This window comes from Oreochromis aureus, linkage group 7 (genome assembly GCF_013358895.1).
Source record: "Oreochromis aureus strain Israel breed Guangdong linkage group 7, ZZ_aureus, whole genome shotgun sequence".
NCBI lineage: Eukaryota > Metazoa > Chordata > Actinopteri > Cichliformes > Cichlidae > Oreochromis > Oreochromis aureus.
Window position 1 is genome coordinate 45,602,830 of NC_052948.1, and position 17,606 is coordinate 45,620,435.

At 38.9% G+C, this 17,606-nt stretch overlaps 1 protein-coding gene across 6 annotated transcripts in view; it reads left to right on the forward strand.

The window, feature by feature from the left end:
* znf618 (zinc finger protein 618) overlaps positions 1–16,591 on the forward strand; it is a 43,059-nt gene extending 26,468 nt beyond the window's left edge. For 4 of the 6 annotated variants that reach the window (XM_039614894.1, XM_039614898.1, XM_039614896.1 and 1 more), the window contains exons 7-16: positions 247–327; positions 1,067–1,156; positions 1,506–1,595; positions 1,780–1,869; positions 4,980–5,057; positions 7,198–7,242; positions 7,738–7,815; positions 9,547–9,705; positions 10,231–11,330; positions 11,579–16,591. In XM_039614894.1, coding sequence (XP_039470828.1) covers positions 247–327; positions 1,067–1,156; positions 1,506–1,595; positions 1,780–1,869; positions 4,980–5,057; positions 7,198–7,242; positions 7,738–7,815; positions 9,547–9,705; positions 10,231–11,330; positions 11,579–12,124 — 2,357 coding nt within the window. In that variant the 3' untranslated portion in view covers positions 12,125–16,591. The remainder of the gene's footprint in view (positions 1–246; positions 328–1,066; positions 1,157–1,505; positions 1,596–1,779; positions 1,870–4,979; positions 5,058–7,197; positions 7,243–7,737; positions 7,816–9,546; positions 9,706–10,230; positions 11,331–11,578) is intronic. The other 2 variants (XM_039614899.1, XM_039614900.1) reach the window with 1 other exon arrangement.
* Positions 16,592–17,606: the final 1,015 nt, after the last annotated feature.

A 17,606-nucleotide genomic window follows, 5' to 3' on the forward strand; every position in this document is an offset into this window, starting at 1 on the left:
GAGGGTTGGAGGGTGTGATTGAGGCAGCTATTCTGCTGGGCCAACACGTAAAGGGAGCAGCTGCAAGAACACTTTGTAACATTATATAAATGAATAATCTCAGGAATTAAAGGCGCATAAGAGATGCAGGCAGGAATTGAACTCATGTGATTATTGTAGTATTACATATCTGAAAGAGCTCAAGTTTTGTGACGAGTATTGGGTGCGAAGGTAATCGGCTTATTCATCTTCCTTTTCTTCTCTCAGATCCATACGAACAGGTGGTGCTACCTGTGGATGGCCTTAAAGAAGAGGAGCCAGTTGAACCCTATCAGAAAATTGGACCAAGTAAGATTGTTTGGTGTACTTTAGGTACACAGATATCAGTACACAAAATTCAGTTTGGTATGTTGATTGGTTTAGTTTGATTTTAGTTTAGCAGACAAAAAGTGCCTGATATGCAGTTATTCTTATTGTTAGAGTTGGGATAATAAAATGCTGCAGTCAGTCAAAAAAGGCTTTGAACTCCTTGTTCACAAGCATAAAGTAAATAAAAAAATATATTTTAAAATGAGTACAAAATTTCGAAAAATATTTCCTTTCTTTGTTTACTCCAACACGGAGGAATCACATTAAACCAAGGAATTTTAATACTGAGCTGAGGGTTGTGTACTGAATCATCAGGACAAATGCATCTAATAATATTGCTGCAGATGTCTGTACAGAGTGTGATTTTTGAAATCAAAATGAAGACATACCACAGCAGAATGAGATTACAAAATTCATTTTAAGGTAGCTTGGCTTTTGTGTTTCCCTGCAGAAGAAGGACGCCTGATCATGACGATGTTGTCACTATAATCTAGTATATAGAAAGATTTTCCAGAAAGTTTTAAGTTAAAATTCAGTGACTTTTTAGGGCCTTACAGTTTCAGTCTTCTGTCCAGTTAAAAGTATTGAACACAGTATATTGAAAAGGTGTTAAGTCATTGTGATACTCAGTGTTATAAAAAAAAATAACACCAAGGATATAAGTTAAGTAAAGACTGGTAAGGTTTCAAAACATAAGTCCATAAGTCCTTTTTCGCAGGGGAAAAAGCACTCACCCACCTCTACAGAGACGGCGGGTTCAGCAGACAGCAGCACGTGCCCCTTAAAACACTATTGGCAGTGTTCGCAGGTGGGAATCCTGCACTTATCACTGCATTAATTACTTTTATGGGTGATAGCGTGAACCTCCACGCACAAAAGAGGGAAACCCCTTTGTTTCTAATCACTATTAAGGTACTGCTAATTGTAAACTGTAAAAACAACATCCAGTCAGAGTCACTGCTTCTTCCTCTTTCCACTCGATATCGACTTCTTGTTTTCTGCTTCTCTGTAGTGAAGTAAGGCATGTGCAAAAACACTATTCTTCATCTTAACTGAAGACAACTAATCCAGCAGATTTAATCTTTACTCCTTCTTATTATAACCATCGTGGATACAGAAGAGGACAAAGGTTTGTTTATGTGTTTTCTTGTTTCCAGAAACTGGGAGCTATGTTTGTGAATTCTGTGGAAAGCAGTACAAGTATTTCAACCCGTACCAGGAACATGTTGCTCTTCACACACCAATGGGTGAGTTCATTTGTTTTCTGTGCTTTATTTACTATGATAATGAGTCATTTCTTCATTTTATTTTTGTACAGTACAGTATGAAATCTCATATGCAGCTCTAAACCTTTTTGTATGGACAGTGTCATGTATTTTGTTTCTAAAGTTGTACAATGAATGCAATCCAAGATGCTCCTTTTTCATGTAGGTTCATTTGATTTGAAGACATCACGGGTACAGGAATGTGGTAGCATGGATATGAGTAAATTTGGCCACAGCCAAACTGGAAAGATAAAAAGTAAGCATAAATTTTGTTTTTTGACTTTTTTCATTTATATAGGAGAAGTTGCATGCCTTATAACCCCTTGAACAATTTTTTTTTTACCTTGGACACAAACGCACACACTGAAATTTGACCATCTAATCTCTTCCTTCTGCCACTTCTGCCTTTTTTGTTCAAGTACTATTTACAGATCACATACACTAGTGGGACAAACTGTTGTAACATTTGAAGCTGATAATGTTCATAATAACTGCCATACGTTGAACATTTGTTGTGCTTAAATAATGAATTGTAGAATTAATTCTACATTTGTAAAACATGCAGAAAAACATAAATTAAAACATAATTTGAAATGGCGATTAAAATGGACTCTGCATCCTCTACTTTACCTACTTAACTTTAACTTGTGTGAATTTACAGATGTGAATTTACTATTTGAGTTCAGTTTTGGTCTTAAACTCCAGAGAATACCACCTGGCTCAACAATCTTTTTGTCTAATTATTGGCAAAAAAGTTTACAGTGGTTTTCTTCTGAGAGATGCTGCTAAGGCTGAAATTAAGCCAAAAGAAACAACAACTGAAAACAAATGTGTACATAAAAAAAAAAAAAAAAAAAAATCTCTTGATGAATGACTTAGAGGGAAGTATATGCCCAAAAGTTTACTTGCGCTGGATGTTTCCGTGGAAAATTGTTTTATCACTCATCCAAGTGACTTCTCCAGTGTAACAGATGAGTGATGAATGTGTCTCCCACTGAAAACCATTGTGTCCAGTTAAATTCAATCAATTTATTTAAGGAGAGTTGTTCGATGCTGTGCTCATGAGGACAGTCGGTTTTAACTTGCAGCACAACACAGAGCTGCCATATTTGATCAATGATCAAAATACTTAATTGAGCAGAATTAAGACCAAATGTAATATCCTCATATGATAACACATCACACATGACCCATCATTGTTCTAAGAATGCAGACTTTCTTATTAGAAGTTTCCAAAGTTGCCAGAAAGGGACCGATTTCTTGCTGATCTTAATCAGTGGTCGTTGCTCTCTCTCTCTCTGGAATGGCTGCACGGAGGAACATCTATGATAAGCGCTGAGGTTTGTGTCCTTGTCAGGATTAAGCCATCCTCAGCTTCCAGGTTAGGAAAAGTGGAACCAGAAGATATTTGAATACATCTCTCCACTGCTGCTGATGAATTCTACAAAAAACAAAGTTTGTTAAAAACACTTGCAGGTGAATCACCACAGATTTATCAGTGACATCCATTTACTCAAAAATCACTGATAAGTGAATAACTAGAATGTATAGTTTATAATTTCAACAATGTACTGCACAAAATGGAACTGGAATATGTCAGATGCTTGTGATTTTTGGGGGTTTTTTTTTTTTATTATTATTTTTTTTTTTAAACAGGAATCTACAAAACTTTGCAGTACTCATGCTAATTTAATGTGGAATTTAAAAAAAATATTTTGAAATGAGGTTTTTAAAACACATTTTGAAAAACAGGTTTTTTAATGTGGAATTCAAAAATGAATTTACAAATGCTGAATGTATTCTAGAATTCATTATTTAAGCACAGAATTCTTTATTTTGATGCGTGTGGCTCTTGTGGTCCTCCATAATTTTGATGACCCAAAGACTTGTCTAAATTGCCTCTGAAAAAATGCGTCCCATGTCAGCAGTGATGAGAACCTAGTCACTGATCACTGAGGAAGAAACCACGAAGAGGCTGTTTGGGTGCGATGCTTGGCGTCTCTGGTTTACAACTTTCAATTAAAAGACTGCTGCTGACAAATCAGTGCCAGATACCACAGGGAACCTTCAGAGCTTGAGGAGGTCATGCTTTGGGTGGTTGATGCTATGTTGACTGCACAAAAAACACAAGGAGCATATTAGGCTGGGAAGCAATAGTGTTTTTGTTCACCAGTGGACATTATTGGTCAGTGATTGTTGATCAATGGTCATGGGAATTTGCATAATTATGATTAAGGAACTGACCTCACAGCCCATTGTTCCTTGTGTACTGTTTATAAGGTTTGGGGAAACCTGCAGTCAGCTGAGACTGAAGAAGTCACTTGGATGAGTGACGAAACGTTTCTCCCACAAAACGCTACGTCCAGATGAACAGATTCAACTTTTGGAGAATTATTACACATAATTTCTAGATTTGGCAATGTAGAACCTAAATGTTTTGTGACTGGCTGATGGTGATTGACTGAGGATTAAAAAAAAAAAAAAAAAAAAAACTGCACTATTGTTGGAATTGTTAATTTCTGTTAATGTATGACAGAAATTAATGTTGATAAAGTAGGAAACCAACCCAGTGAACATTGAAAGAAACAAAACACCTACTGCCTCTACTTTGGAATAGTCTTTTGAAAATGTCAGTGTATCAACTGCCCACATGATCATTAAAGAGCAGTCAGCAGGTTTGCCATGGTACTGGCATTGCTGGACTTAAGGGCTAGAGTGGCAATATTAGTTTCACCTGACGGTGTAGTTGAAATGCATACAGATATACCTCACTGTGGCTGAAGAATTTTAGATATAGGAGAATCTCACTGGATTGTGTGTAAGGTTCTGGGTAATCCTGCTGTTGCATATGTGATATCTTTGCAGGAAATGAATCTTTGTTGAATGGTTAGGTGAACAATTTAAATGATAATAAATTTGATGTCCTTTTTTTAAAATTGCCTAAAGTACCTAAACATTAGCTGCTAAACACAAGAAATTAAACATTAATTTTTATTTTTCAGAGGGCCCCCCCATCTCCTCCCCTTACAAAAAAAAGTAATTCTGCTAAGAAGCAGTGTGCCATAAAGAACTATTTAAAGCATGGCACACACACACTCACAGCTTAAAAGTGGGTCAAAAAGATGGAATGAAGAGGAGGAATTAAACCCATATTTAAATATCATTTGAACGTTTGGATCATTTTCAAGGCTGTTAGCGTGATTGATTTGCATGCTGCAAACTAAAATCAAGTGTAAATTGCACGTCATTAACTTTGCTTCCCCCTTTAACTGTTGTGCAGATTCAGTTTAAATTAAAAATGTTATCCACAGTCGTTGGCATGACCATGTCACTCATCGTTTTTCCTATGTTTTTTTCCACATACAGACAGCCCATTCAGGCGGAAACTGGAAAGTGCAATTCAGTCCAGTCTGGTTGACACAAACAGTTCACAGAACTCGAGCGGTGAGCACAAGTCACTGTTTTTTGTGTGTGGAAATGTAGTATTTTTGTTCAAACAATAAAAACAATATTTTCAGTAATGCTACAGTTCAGGTATATGAATGAATGGAAGAACAGAAACCATGTAAGTTCTTACACTGTTTTGTTGTGCACAAAAGGAGCAATGCATGGTAATGCGAATACAAAAAGTACAAGTGGTCACATTTCTAAGACAAAATTCCATGTGATGTCATGTTATCAACACTGGGTCCTGTATTACACTTATGCTGGTGACCACATCAAGGTCCCAAAACTTGTGCAGAAAAGAAATGTACGTTTTTGTGTTACAGTGAGTTAACCTTATATTTGGTTTAGAGCCGTAACAGAAATCTTTAGTGAATGAGCCTTTATGATTCAAGCCCAAATAAGATGCATCACGTCAACTGTGCCTCCAAGAAACAGCCTGTTGTTTCCTACAGCATTCACTGAATTGTGCACTGTGAATTCATCCCCCAGGGGCAGACTGAAGGGTCCTGCCATCTCAGAGCAGCTAAGTTTTAAAACATTTTCTGCTCGACCTTCTGTTTTCCTACAAATTTTATGGTCCAAAGTTTGGAAACGCATATCTTATGTGATTGCTGTGAAAGTTTAGGTTCATATACCAAATAAGTTCCAATATTTTTTTTTTTTTTTCTTTTTGCAAAATGGTCCCTCAACATACTTTTAGTCCATTTTTTCACATGTTGAATTCTGAGGCAATGTTTGAATGTTTGAATCTCAAAAACTCTTGAAGATTAAAGGAGAAACTTTCACTGGTGCTTCTCACCAACGAAATGAATCAAGATTTATAATTTGGGACTGATTTCAGGCTTTTATCTGTAATAGTTTTTCAGGTAATCATGCACCCACACTGCCTCAGATTTCAATTTGTGAAAAAATGGCCTGAAAGTGGGTTGACAGACTTAAAAAAAAAAAAAAAGGAAAAAAAAAAGAGAGGTAGGCAGATGGATCTTGAAAAGTATTTTATACGTGAAGCTAAAATTTCACAGCAATCACTGCAAATTGGAGATGGTTGAGCAGTAGGTCCACCTTAATTTGAGATGGAATAACACTGTAAAATCTTGAGGAGTCAGAAGAAAATAAAGCAAAAATGACCCAAACCATGGCACATGTCAACATGTACCAACATGGAAATTTATTGTTCTTTACCATCGTAATTGATACCCTCCACTGATCCTGTTTCAGATTTGGGACCCTTAAACTTATTTTTCTTCTCTGAAATGAAAAGAAGGGCTGCTATTTTGATACTGTGGATGAGTTTCAGTGGTTATCACAAGTGGTGCTTGATGCTCTTAATGTCCACAGGAAAGCAGTGCTGTCTGAAAGTTCAGAGTTGCGTTTTGAGTGACAGGAAATTGAGTTGCTTACTCATGATTTGCTTAAGTTAAATTAAGCTACTTTATGCAAATACAAGGCTTCCAGTGAGAGACAGCAGCTCTGAAAACTCTTGAGAAGCATTAATGTAGCCATTGTCAATCTAAAATCAGTTTAAGCAATCAGTTTCTTTCTCACCTTACATCTTTTTCATATATGTTGGACTGTTTTCATTTATGAAGAGAACACTTCATGGCAAACAAGCTGCCATGTTAGTTTCATCCAATCAGGCGTTTGCTCAGTGTTTGCACAGCTGGACGAGGCTGGAAAAGAGGGACGGCACCTGTCAGTCTATCTATTTTGTCTCAGTCTGGTGGCTCGCAAAGCAATTCCTCACCTATGAAAACACTCAGTTGACATGTGCCATAAGTGTGGGAGGAGCATTGTGAGTGGTATATCTATAAACAAGAAGATTATGTCAAAGAACATAAGGGCTATATGTAAATCTGTTGTCTTTTAATGTTTAGGTGTGGACACGGAGCACTTTAGTTGCTTTTTAAAGAATCAATACAATATAATCTCTTTCCAAGGTTTAGTAAATTGCTTTGTTTTTCTGTTGTGTTCCATTATATTCAAAGTAAACTCAATATGAATGGAAAAAAATAAAATAAACAAATAAATGAAGTTATATTAATGCGGTGATAAAATGAGGAAGGGAAACGAGTGATGCAGATTGGTCCACTGTCTCTGTAGTTTTAAATTCCTCCCCCTCCTGTCCTCCTGTTAACAGGAACACCAAGCCCTCTGGTGGCCACCTCTTTCTCTACAGCACAGAGTAAGTCTAACCACACCTTTCTGCCTTAAACAAATATATGCATGTAAGCACGCATCTTGCTTATTTTGCCATTTTCTGTTTTCCTTGAGATTTTTTTTTTTTTTTTGTTAATCTGTTGTTATTTAGTGAAAATACTTTCTTTATGCAATTGTGGTGATATATTTTTCTTCTTTTGGCTTTACTATAACAAAGTGTCTGATCAAGATGCCCATTGTTAGTCTTTACTGACATCTGACAACTTGGCATTGCCTCCTTTGGGCAGCAACATTTTATTAGGCTCACTGTTATTGTTAAGTATTAAATATCTCTATAAAAAAATCATAGATTTCATAAATGCTTTTTCAAAAGGAGTCACTTTTACCACATACTGGCGTGCCTGAGTTTCGGAGCTGCTGTATTTTGCAGAAATCCAGTGCACATCAGGGACAGACAGTATTTTAATTTTTGCCTCTGACAAAGAGTCAACACTCTTCTGGGCCTTGTGATTTATTTTAGAACCGTACACTTGTGGTGCCTGTGGCATCCAGTTCCAGTTCTACAACAACCTGCTGGAGCACATGCAGTCCCATGCTGGTGAGTCCACGACTACAAATGCATGTAAAGCACGACAGCGGAAAAAGTACATAACGTGAACGCACTGTCAGTGGCTGCGATACATTCAAAACTGCCATTCATCACATATCACCACTGTTTAATTAGTATTCCATGTTACTGTACATAATATTTCTATATCTGCCAATAATGAGGGTTGTTGCAGATCTGGATCTGAGTTTGCTGGAAATAGTGTTGCAAAGATTTGATGCATCATTTATCACTGTGTGTGTATGTGTGTGTCTGTTCATGTGAAAAGAGTTTTCTCTAGACTCTGTGCAGTCCTGCAAAAAACACCTTTACTGCATCTACAGACCTTCCAGGGGTAAATCCCAAAAAGTTTAACCCAAAAGCTACATCTCAGACTTTAACATTTAACATGATAACTGAGACCTTTATGTAAAGTTTATGACAGTACAATTTGAAAAGGACTGAATAAGTAGGGCTTGTTTGGATGGTTTGCCACAAAAAAGCCTCTGCTCTCTAAGAAGAACATGACAGCACAGCTTAGGTTGAGAAGTTTGCATCTAAACAAGTCACAAAAACACAATGTCCTTGGGACAGTTGAGAACAAAGATGTTTGGCCATAATTCACAAATGAACCACATTTGGCAAAAAACAGACACGCCATATCTGCACAAACACCTTAATCGAATGTCAAACACTGTGGTGTATACAGGTATACCTGTATCTGTATCCACCATCATTTCGGCTTGTTTTGCAGCTACAGGACTTGAGCGTGTGCTTGTGGTGTGATAAAGTTAACCACGATCTGCAGCTAATATACTGACGGACCAATCAGAGCAGCAACAGAATGGCTGAAGAAAAGTCCAGACCTTAACCCAACTGAAATGTTGTAGGGGGACCTTAAGATAAATGCCTACAAACCTCAATGAACTAAAGCAGTGTTGCAAAGAAGAGTGGGCCAGAGGTTCTCCACAGCGATGTGAGAGACATCATGCAGAAAAGGATGACTTCAGGTCCTTTCTGCTAAAAGTGGTTCTGCAGGGTACTGAATCATGGGGTGTGCTTAGTTTCCCAGGACTGCACAGAATAGAGTTGCATTCTCTGCTTTTATTTTTTCAGTTAATCATAAAATGTCAAAGCTGATTTTTTTTTTTTTTTTTTTTTTTGTTTGTTTGTTTGTTTGTTTTTTGGTTTAGTTCTGAAGAAAATCAGTTTTTAAGCAATTAAGCCAAATATTCTGACAAAACTTGCGAACACTAAAAAAAATAAATGAAGACGCAAACCAGGAAAGCAAGAAAGTATTTATGTTTGAGTCTTTTTTTTATTTAATGATTTAAGTGTTCAATTGTACGTAGTTATCCTGTTAAGTATGAATCATGTTCCCTGTCTTCAGCTGGAATTGTGTGATTCATTTTCAGATTCAGCTGTGAAACAAATTATATATCAGTTGGATTTATGAGGTTTTTTTTTAATATTGGTGAGATTGACTTTGGCAAATTAATTACCATGGATGGAACGCTGTGTGATCTTATAATGAGAAACAACTAGGAAAATAATTCTTTAACTTGTGGTATTTATTTTTAAGGTGCAATTTGTCAACCACAGGGAGGCCAAGTTATTGGTTCTTTTAAAGACGGTTATTTTGTGTCATGGTTTTAATCTTTACATTTTCTTCCACTCAATACAATTAACTTGTGCTTTTTTCCATTAACAACTCAGCCAGATCTTCCATCTCTCTGTCAACAGCTGATAATGAGAACCACACCAAAGGGGACTCTCCCAAAACCTCTTCAGTTTCGGGTCCTCAGGAGCAGCTGTGGAGAGGCTCTCAGGCTCAGGCCCATTCCTCAGTTAAACTACAAATCCAGCCTCAAAGTATCTCCCAGAGAAACCATGCTCTCACCCGTAAGTACCGCAACTTCATTAAGCCTGGTGGTTAAGAGGCTTCCCATATGTAATATCCCACTGGGCAATTTTCTTGCATACCGTCTCTTTCACAATACATTTTCTGCCGTTATCGCTACTGAGTAAGTAAAAATAAACAGAAATAAAACATTTTGGACATTTGGATTGTTTTCTGTGTAGCACTAGAGCACTACGCCAACAGCTCTTTGAAAATACCGTAATGTTGCATTCGTGCTGTAGCTCTCATCATGTCATTGGTTTATTAAATAAGCCTTCTAGGAACATTAACACAGAAGTTATCTATGTCTCTGATTAATAAAGGCAGCAGTGGTGTCTGCTCTGTGTAGCTTTCCCCTTTGATTGCAATGACTTCGCACCATGTCATAATCCCTCTCTGATCGTTTTTATATCCTTTTTCTTATTTTAATGTTTCTGCCAGAATATCCAAAGAAACATAAACACTAATTGTCTTTCTTATCATTTGTTCTGCTTTCCTAATCATCCATCTGCTGTCTGTCCTGGCAGAGAATAATGGACTACCTGAGAAGGAGCGCCAGCAGGTGGCTGAACGCCTATTACGGGTAATGTGTTCAGATCTGAGCATGCTAAATGTGCTCAACAGCAAGGACTTCCTGAAGTTGGCACAGACCCTAGTGGATACGGGTGCTCGTCATGGTGCCTACTCAACCCGTGATGCTCTTGGCAACATGAGTGCCTTGGCACTGCGCCAGCTGCCCCGCATGTACAACCAAGTAAAAGTCAAGGTCACGTGTGCTCTAGGCTCCAATGCTTCGCTTGGCATCGCAGTCACCTGCCACTCCCAGACATCTGGCCCAGACGCCTGCTACGTTCTAACAGCCTACCAGGTGGAGGGCTCGAGACTGAAGCGTTACGTGCTTGGTGTAAGGGAGGCTGAGCTGAGGGAAGGGCCAGAACAGGTTCATCACTGGGTGCAGAACGTGCTTTCTGAGTTTGTGATGTCAGACATCCGCACTGTGTATGTCTCTGAGCCCAGAGTGTGGGCGGCAGGATTTGGAGGGTCACCACTGGGAGGCGGGGGCCGCGGGCGGATATGTTTGCGCTGCGCAGGATGCTCACTCGGTGCGGTTGTTCAGGCCGTTCTTGGGAAGCGAAGCCTCCAGGCTCGAGGGCTTCATGAGCTGGCTGAGCTTCTCTCCACATGCAGAGATATCTCCTCCTCTACCACACTCGTTCTCCGTGATGAACAGTGTACCAACACATCCACAAGCACAACTGAGGAAGGTGCACAGGGCAACCCTGCACAATGCCCCACCCCTCCTTGTTGGGATCGTATGGCCGAAGCTCTCCTGCAGGTCCACGCCCACTTTGAACAGATTTGTGAGGCTTATGGCCGCAGTAAGGCCACAGCCCCGCTCCTCCAAGGTCTCAACAAGCATCTGCTAGGCACCCTGGCTTGTCTGCTGGCACCTCTGCGCCTGGCAGCTCTGGAGCTGAGCAGCCAGAGGAGACCAACTTTACAGCAGGTGCTGCCTGTCTACCTGCGCTTGGAGAAATTCTTCACATCCAAAGCTGGAGAGGCTGGAACCGGCACAGCTAGCAAACTCTGCCACTATTTCCTAGAAGCACTCAAGGAAAACTTCAAGGTATTAACCTGGTATTGCTTACATTTAATAACTTCTGTATTACTAAATGAATGTTTCTTTCATCTTAATTTAAATAAGTTACATTAGAACTGGCTTGTTCTGTGTGGCAATTCTAGTTTTTATTTTATAGAATTCATTTCACCTGATATTTGCATCTTGACTGTACAATACAGTGTTTAACAACAACAAGATAAATAGAGTATTTTCTATAAGGAAGTACTGACCGTATCGTTTTTCCTTTTTGCCAGGTTGAACGAGCTCACCAGGTTGCTATGGTCCTGGACCCACAGCTCAAGCTGCGTTCAGTGCCAGCCTACCAGCATGAAGACATAATCTCTCGTGCTTGCGAAATGGCTGCTGAAACCAGGGATGGTGGTATCACTGGCGGTGGAGGTTCAGGTGGCGACGAGCGGGACGCCGATGGCCCCCCCACTCCTAAAATAAGCCGAGTCGAGGGAAGTGGAAACAATGGTGGCCCCTCACGCGGGTCCTCATCTTGCACCGTGTCTGGTAACGATGACAGCCAAAGCCAAGTTAGACAAGAGATTTTTCAATACCTGGCTGAGCCTCTCCTCCAAGGTGCACCCGATCTCTTCCAGTATTGGAGCTCAACAGTGGGCGAGAAGTTCCCCAGGCTCGCTCGCCTGGCACTGTGGCTACTTGCAGTGCCTGCTGTGGGCATACGCAGAGAGTGCGTGACTGTGTGTGAGCAGAGCTTGGCTATGAAGAGGAGGCAGCAGGTAACTGCTGAGGAAATGAACAAACTAATTTTCCTTCACTCTAACATGGGCTAGAAGAAAACCTAACTAACCTAATCAACCAAACCTTCACCTCCAACCAATGACTCAAGACTATTATTTATATACTTTAGGTTTAGACTAACTGTAAACATAAATGTGTATGGACATTAAATACTTCTTGAGACAAATATTTAAAGATAAAGTCACATTGTTAAGGTTGCAAACACCCATAAAACAATACGGCGTGTTACATATTTTTTATGGAGTTGTTAAGTACTGTGGCCAAAATGTAGGGGTGGAACAGTAACTCTCAAAAGATTGTCCTGTTTGGTACTCTGCCCTCGGTTTGGGATGCACACATAAACAGGATGAGTTTAGTCTTGTCACAGCCAGTGATTTGATTTACTCCAGCCTATTAACTAAACTACTACAAGGCTACAATGCTGTTATTCTCAGTGGATGACAACATTTTCAGGTAAAGCATTCATTGCTTGAAGCTCCTGTCATAGACCTCTGAAAATTGACTGTCAAAGTTGACCAGGTATTTACAGTCTCTAAAGTAATATTCATTGGTGTATGACAAAAAAAATCAAGCGGTGGATCTTCACTGCCATTGCACCTCTGACAAATAGGTGTACTAGGTTTATCATTTATTATCACAAGTCATAGAAATGTTTATTTTTCAGCACATTCAGCCACGAGCAGGTAACTGAGAGCTTAATCATTGCAGTTGACTTTGATGGTTGCATCAGTGTCCTAAAATGTAGCTGCAGATGATTCGCATGCAGTGCATGCAACTTTTTCAATCAAAAAGGTAAAAAGTAGCAGAAAAACACAGACAAAACAAGTGTGATGCTTTTCTTTTTTATGTTACCAATGGTAAAGAAAAGTGATCCGACGTTTTGTTTTCATTCTAGATACAAGTCTTATGCTGCTAGATATAAAAGTCAAACTCACTGACTTGCACAGAAGAGACGAAATGATAAACTTTATGTTTGGTGGACTTTTCTTTACAAGTGATTTTCATACATCTACAAAGAGGAAAACATCACATTAGAATCTGTTTGTGGTTCGATTTCATTCAGCTGTACCATATCCTAACAGACAGTTTAAAAAAAACGTGATTAATCCGTACATTATATCGAGCAGTGATAGCATTATGTGACCCTTTTGACTATCTCATTGTTGGTTTCCAGTACTGCTACATCACTCAGCTCTGTAGCCGATTAAAAATTGCGTAAGTTGTTCTTCCGCTGAAGACATTTTACCTTTGCATTTCCCTCAGATGAAAGGCTGTCGCTTGGAGGCAAAATGCTAATCGATACTTGCATAAATCTTTGTTTGCGCTTATAAGTCTATTTATTTTTTTTTAAAGCTCAGTCTAAAAAGACTTATCAGTAGGGACTTATGCTTTTCGCATTTATAATTTCGTATATACATGCTGTCTTCCTTTTGTGAGCTACACGTTTCCATTTTTAAGGCAATAAGCTTTATCCACAGGCCATAGTTTCTCTGACTGTTCTCATCACACTCCTACAGTTAATTATCAAGGATAAACTCTTTCAGTTATTTGTTTGTAAAATCAATGGGATTTTCTCAGGAACGACCATATCCAAGAAGGCACCGCCACTTTTCCTCACTGTACCGAAAAGAAACCAAACTGTGACCTCAATGCCGAGGTATGTACTGAACCGTGACTTTTGTGAAACGTTCCACCCCAAATACAGTTAGTGCCAATCGCAGCAAACAAGAGAAGAAACACTGAGGGTTTATTTTTTACAGGACAAATTCTGCTTGTGCATTTACTAAAGTCAACGCATGCATATGTCAAGTTATTTATTTTTTTATGGATCCTAGTATACATACACTTGAGCTTTTACCTCCTAAAATGACTTGGATGAATGGAAGCTATACTGTAAATCTTGTTTGTTGCTTCTGGTACTAATTAGTCGAGTACTGGTTTGTTATCTCTGTTTTTTGGGCCTTAAGTCTCTGTCATGCAATCACCTTAAACCCTACAGTCAGAGCCAACATCATGCCTTTATATTACTGTTTAATGGCCTTCTTTTGACTCATCCTTTCAATGGCTTGTAGACATTTTATTTACTTTTTCTTTTATTCACATAGAAAGAAAGGGAAACAAAGCAGTGTCCCAGTGCTCAAACGACTCATGGACAACCACTGTACTTTCAAAGTGCTTGTTGTCAAAATGTCAGATTAACTGAGCATGTGTGCTTTCATCTTTTTCGTTCCCACAAGGTCAGTAATAATCTTTACAGTAGCACAGTATCCACATGTAACAAGGACAAGTATCCACTGTATAAACGTATACTGAAATGACTCGGTGGTAGATATCAGAGACTCTTTTTGAATATTGTCGTTTGGCAGATTTTATTTGTATTTTATTGTTTTCGAGCCTCGGGCTACATCACCTGCCCCTTATTTAAACGCTAACAGCCAACCTAAGTATCACTATTACACGATTAAGAGTAAAAACAACAAACAAACAGTGTATGATTTAATTTTTTTTGCCCAACTTTAAGCCCTCGGGCAACTTCAGGTACAGACATATTACGTGTTCCCTCTCAGTATTTTGTGTCTCGTTCATTTCAGCTGCTGCTTGTGTACGACAGGTCCATTCAAACATTCATTTCCTGTTTCAGTGTTACTGCTGACCTTGAATTGGTTTATTTTCCGGCCAATAGAAACACTGACGCACTGTATTTGGAACTGATGTCACTACTCTGATGCTTCTGCATATCGTGCTTATTGACTGAAAGGCTGCCCGTCATCCTCGTAGCGGTCGATACTCATCATCCGCATTTGAACCTAAAGTTCACATCCTTTTTCGAGGGTTGGTGAAGGGCAGTTTACAGTTAAATATAAGGTTAATGTGACTGTAACCTTTGAGTTTGTGAAGAATGATAGAAAAAGACACACAAGAAAACAGAGGGAGCAACTATCAGATTATGGTTGGACATCAGATTCTTTTTATTACACCAGAATGCCCTTTTTACTCATGTCATAACATGTGTCATCTTTGTTTTAGTGGCATTAAAACTTTAAAACCCTTATGTCAATTAAAGGTCAAAGGCTCTGCATTACAAACTGTTCATAACTACACAAGATGTTTTTTAATAGACTGTAGCCCTCCTTACCTCCAAGCTATGATTTAGTATTTCATAAATGCTTTTTTCCCCATAATGGTTTTCTTAATATATCTAATGTGTGTGTTTTTTTTTTTTTTTTTTAAAATATATATATTTATATATTTTGGTAAAAAAAAAATCCAAAAAAAGAAGAGGAAGAAGAAGAAAAATTGCTGTAAATTGTATTTAATTTTTTAATTACCAATCCAATGTTTTACCTCAGTACTCAGAAGGTAGTGTTGTAATTTAAAGATTGGAAATCAGATGTTCATACAAAAATTTAGGCTCGTCAAAGACATAGTCAAAATACTGTACAATGATTTGTGGTTTCAAGTTATCCTCAACTGAATGATGAAGGGATTTTTTCTTAGAGTTTTTAAATAAGTATTTTCAATAGGATATGCTCTGGGACAAAATGCCATTGTTGACGTAATGATGTCAACTTAATTTTCTGTAGAAATAGCGTTCTTTTGTTGATTAAACGAGTATATCTAAGATATGCATGCTTTTAATAAGAGTTCTGATATATAAAGTTATAAGCCAGTGTCTCTCATCAGATGGAAATGAATCATATTGGCTCTCAGTTGATGTTTAAGACACTCATTAGGAGTTGGATAAGCAACCCCGGACTGAATTCTAACCTTTCAAGGTGGGAGTAGCTGTGCTGATTGTGGGCTGATGTTAATGGGTTGACATCATCCATTTTCAGAGGATGTATTATGTAAATATAAGAGAACTGCTGTTTTTATGCCACAAGGGGGCACCTTCATTTCAGAGATAAAGTAGGGAGCACCAATAACATTATACCTCTTTTTCTACAGTAGCATTTCAGAAGGTTTTGATATAATAGAAAACTCAACTTAGATACTGTTACTAGAAAACTGAAATCAGCTGTAAGTTTTATTTTGTTTCAGGATTTTAACTTATTCACATAATAAAAGTTCGGTTGTTAAAATGTGGTATAAGAATGCTAACATGGAGATCTGTTGTTTTAACTATGGATTAGTCTGTATTATCAATTCAGGTTAAGAAATTAGTGTTGCTTTCATCCTATTTTACAGGTATTTCTTCCTTTTTATACTCTGCTAAAACGCAAAAAAAGTATGTTTTGATTCTCTTCATTTTGTCTTTTTATCGCACTTTGGCAGCATTTTCCTGTGTAGATTCAGATCTGAGTTGTCTTATTAGTAAACCTAATTTATACTTTTGTAGCAACACTATTTTTATATAATGGCAAAGAAAGGGTTCGGTGTCTTTTTCGTTGTTTTTGTTTTGTTTTTCCTGTGTCATATGACAGCGCTGTTCAATGTTTCTTGAATACATTACCCACTGTAGTATGTTATGTGTGAATAAACTCCAAATCTGTGTCAAACCGTGGTGCAGAAATGTTATTTATCTGCGTGTGAGTGTGACTGGAGAGAGATTACCTGGATAGTATTGTTTGTACTTCTTGTGGAAGTGTGTATTCAAGTGTTGCAGTGAAATAGAACTCTGCTTCTGTGTTTATCAGGCGTGAAACCTTGAAGACGTTTGTGCATATTCCTGCAAAATGAGGCTGGCTGCTTATTTTCAGAACAAATGTAGACTCCCATCCAGAACGAAATGAAGCACAGCCTTTTCGCGGTGGCCGAGGGAGGGGAGGAGGGGACGGCAGGCCTCAAACACATGTAGAGGGGAAAGAAGACTCACACGGGGAGTGAATATGCAGAGGCTGCTTGAGTGCGTGCAAGGGTTCCCCAGGGGCTGCATATAGGGCTAAAGAGAGAGGGGGTGGTGGGCCACTGGCAAGCAAGTGTTCGTCATAGCCTTCTGTGTTGGCTTCCCTCTTTTCGCACCCGGGTCAGTCATCCCCCAAGGTGCAAGCAGCCGTCTGCAGCCGTGCAGAAACACCCGCGCTCTTGTCTCCTCCGCTGCTACCAACATGAGGGGCTGCCTGCCTAATTTGCAGCACATGCATCCAAGTTGGCCTCCCCTGCTCTTCCTCCAGTGCCTCACCAACCCCCTCACCCACCACACACACACACTCCGCAACCTAACCTCCTTTCTTCAACACCCCTCTGCTGAAGGTGATATTTTTCCACAAGCTATTACTACTTTGACTTGCAAAGTTTGTTTTTGCTTACGGCACCAATTGCTCCAGAGCCGGCCCCTCATTTTCAGTCATTTGGAGAAGAAAAATGTAGAAAACAACCCGCCCACTGGACAATTGCTTCCGTTTTGTTCTGGGTTACAGAGAAGTTGCAGATCAGCTCTTTCTGAAGTAAGGAGTGTGTGGGGGCTGCTCTGCGGGCAGCACGCACGCACAAAAGTCATATAGAGAGAAAACGACTTGTTTATTCACTGCTGCCAAGTTCTAAAATTGTGAATTTAAATGTCGTAATGTGAAT